Source organism: Nematolebias whitei, chromosome 11 (genome assembly GCF_014905685.2).
Source record: "Nematolebias whitei isolate Nwh7 chromosome 11, NemWhi1, whole genome shotgun sequence".
Classification (NCBI taxonomy): Eukaryota; Metazoa; Chordata; class Actinopteri; order Cyprinodontiformes; family Rivulidae; genus Nematolebias; species Nematolebias whitei.
The window spans coordinates 48,940,401-48,943,024 of record NC_056508.1 but is presented as its reverse complement, the minus strand read 5'-3'; the positions used below and the strand labels follow the sequence as shown (position 1 = coordinate 48,943,024).

Genomic DNA, 2,624 nt, shown 5'->3' with positions numbered 1-2,624 from the left:
CTGCTCAGGACTACCAATTATCCTTCCAGCATCCAGCTCTAAGGTTCGCCCTGCGACCTCCATCTCATTCTCTCCTCCATTCTGGTTTCCTTGGTCTGGCTCGCCCATCAAACTTTCTCCCCTGGATCCAACTTCCAAGCCTACAGAACAAACATCCAAGTAAGCTTTACAATTTAGCTCAATTGGACAAATATTGACAACTTACCTGTCTGTGCTGCCATACTCATCCTGTGTCTCTCCCCACAGTCTACTTCGGAGTTCCTGCCCTGCAATATAAATAAACTATTAACTTTTATTTGTTGTTGGTCTCGTGTTTTGGTTGACTCCTGGGTATCCATAGAGGCTTTATTAAGAAAACATTGACATTGTCCAAGATCAAGGTCGATCTGGACCCAGCTTGCAATCGTTGTAAACAAACTCCAGCTATACTCCTGCATACATTCTGGACCTGTCCCAAACTGCAGACCTTTTGGCAGTCTATTTTTGACACCTTCTCTAGGATATGTGGCAAAACTGTACACCCATCACCACTTATCTCATTGTTCGGGGTGATCCCGGTGGACACGTCCTTCAACAAATGCGAGAAAGATGTGATTGCTTTTGGCTCTCTTCTGGCCAGGAGGTTAATTTTGTGCAACTGGAAGGACCCACACCCCCCAGTACACACTGGGTAAGGGAGGTGATGTACCATATCCATCTGGAAAAAATCAGACACACTCTGAAAGGTTCTGTGGGATGTTTCTGGGACACCTGGCAGCCCTTTATGTCGTTTATTGAGAACTTGTCAATGCCTGTGAGATTTATTTGTGTGTGTGTGTGTGTGACTGGTCCCGTGTTGGAGGGGATGTTCTGTGTTCCTTTGTTTTGTTCTGTTTTCTTTGTCTATAAAAAGACTGTTAAAAAAAAATCAGTGAACTCCTCCATGTTAACCTGTGATTGTGTAAAATGTGTTACAAACGTAAAAACAACAGTTCAGTCATGGAAAGTCCAACTTTATGTGACCAGTTTAATTTAGCAGCCTTTAAATATTTGAAAGTCATGATGATAAAACAAGCTCTTCAAAGGCCACAGTGATTTATTAACGCAGCCAAGTGAACACTTATCTTTGAATAAGAGGTTTTTCCAGTAGAATACGTTGCCATAGAAACTAACAAAAGGTTTGTGACACTTTTGAAGATGAAATATATTTACCAGTAGTTTTGTATCCTAGCAACTAACTCTGATGTTTCCATGGTAACTATGCACTTATAAAAAGTAAGAGATGCGTGACACTAGTCACTAGAGTCACACTCATCACATCCCACTTCTGACGTCTGACCTCGTCACACAGTCATTATCTGTTAACTATAATTAGGTACCAGAACCAGAACCACCGGCCTGCTGTTAACTCACTGGTTTCATTACTCTTGTCTTGTCATTTGTCTCCAAGATTCACAAGAGTTCTTATGTTTCATCATGAGTTGAGAAAATAAACTGTTTAAGTTGTTGTGATTCTGTCTTCAGGCCATCCGGGCCACGGTCCAACGCTACGAGGATACAGCAGAGAGCTTCAGACAGCTGAACTATCCTCTGCGAGATGAGGAGTCTACTCCGCCTCACTCCCCAGTAATGCTGCAATGTCCCCAGTGGTACCCCCAGTGGTACCTCTGTAGCACCACAGGCAGAACCACCTGGGTGATTACTCCTCTTGGTTCTGTTTGTTTTTCAGAGTTGTGTGGAGTTGGGGAAACGAGCTCCAACTCCGATCAGAGAGAAGGAAGTGACGCTATGCATGAAGTGCCAGGAGCCGTTTAACTCCATCACCAAGAGACGGCACCACTGCAAGGCCTGCGGACACGTGCGTTCATCCCCCCCAGTCATGAGATCATCTCCTACTGTCGTCTGTCTTTGACCATCTGTCTATCGTCGCAGGTGATTTGTGGGAAGTGTTCGGAGTTTCGTGCTCGTCTGTCATATGACAACAACCGGACCAACCGTGTTTGTGTGGACTGCTATGTGACTCTGGTGGGAGCATCTCCATCACCTGGTGGTCTGAGCAGCAGCAGCAGCCAGAGGCGGCGCTCCATTCTGGAGGTCAGTCTGACATCAGTGTGACATCACCAGGTGTTTGTGTTACTAAAACTGATTCTCTGTCCTTTTCCTCCTTGTTGCCATAGAAGCAGGCCTCGCTAGCAGCCGAGAACAGCATAATCTGTAGTTTTCTTCACCTTATGGAGAAAGGAAGTGGGCGGAGTTGGCAAAAATCATGGTTTGTCATCCCTGAAAATGAACCACTGGTGCTCTACATCTATGGAGCTCCACAGGTAAGTTTTCACTTTATAGGCTGGATTTATTTGACTGTAGGTACACTGAGAAACCAGCTGAAGACTTGCTGAAGTCCCCTACAGGCCACTTTCATCATTACAGCCAACACCACCCACTGACGCCCAATAAGAACACACCTGCTGAGGTGGAACACCTGGAGAGCTGGTGCAGAGAGAATAACCTTCACATCAATGTGAAGAAGACAAAGGAGATGATTGTGGACTTCAGAAGGAACAAAAACACCTACACCCCCCTGAACATAAGAGGATCTGCGGTGGAAGTGGTCTCCAGCTACAAGTACACCCAAGTACTTGTAGCTG

General features: G+C 45.4%; 1 protein-coding gene across 1 annotated transcript in view; it reads left to right on the top strand.

Moving 5' to 3' along the window:
* Positions 1 to 2,375, top strand: part of fgd1 (FYVE, RhoGEF and PH domain containing 1) — a 31,739-nt gene extending 29,364 nt beyond the window's left edge. Inside the window, exons 11-14 of the mRNA XM_037684606.1 lie at positions 1,504 to 1,605; positions 1,709 to 1,837; positions 1,912 to 2,073; positions 2,157 to 2,375. Of these exons, the coding sequence (XP_037540534.1) occupies positions 1,504 to 1,605; positions 1,709 to 1,837; positions 1,912 to 2,073; positions 2,157 to 2,375 (612 nt within the window). The remainder of the gene's footprint in view (positions 1 to 1,503; positions 1,606 to 1,708; positions 1,838 to 1,911; positions 2,074 to 2,156) is intronic.
* Positions 2,376 to 2,624: the final 249 nt, after the last annotated feature.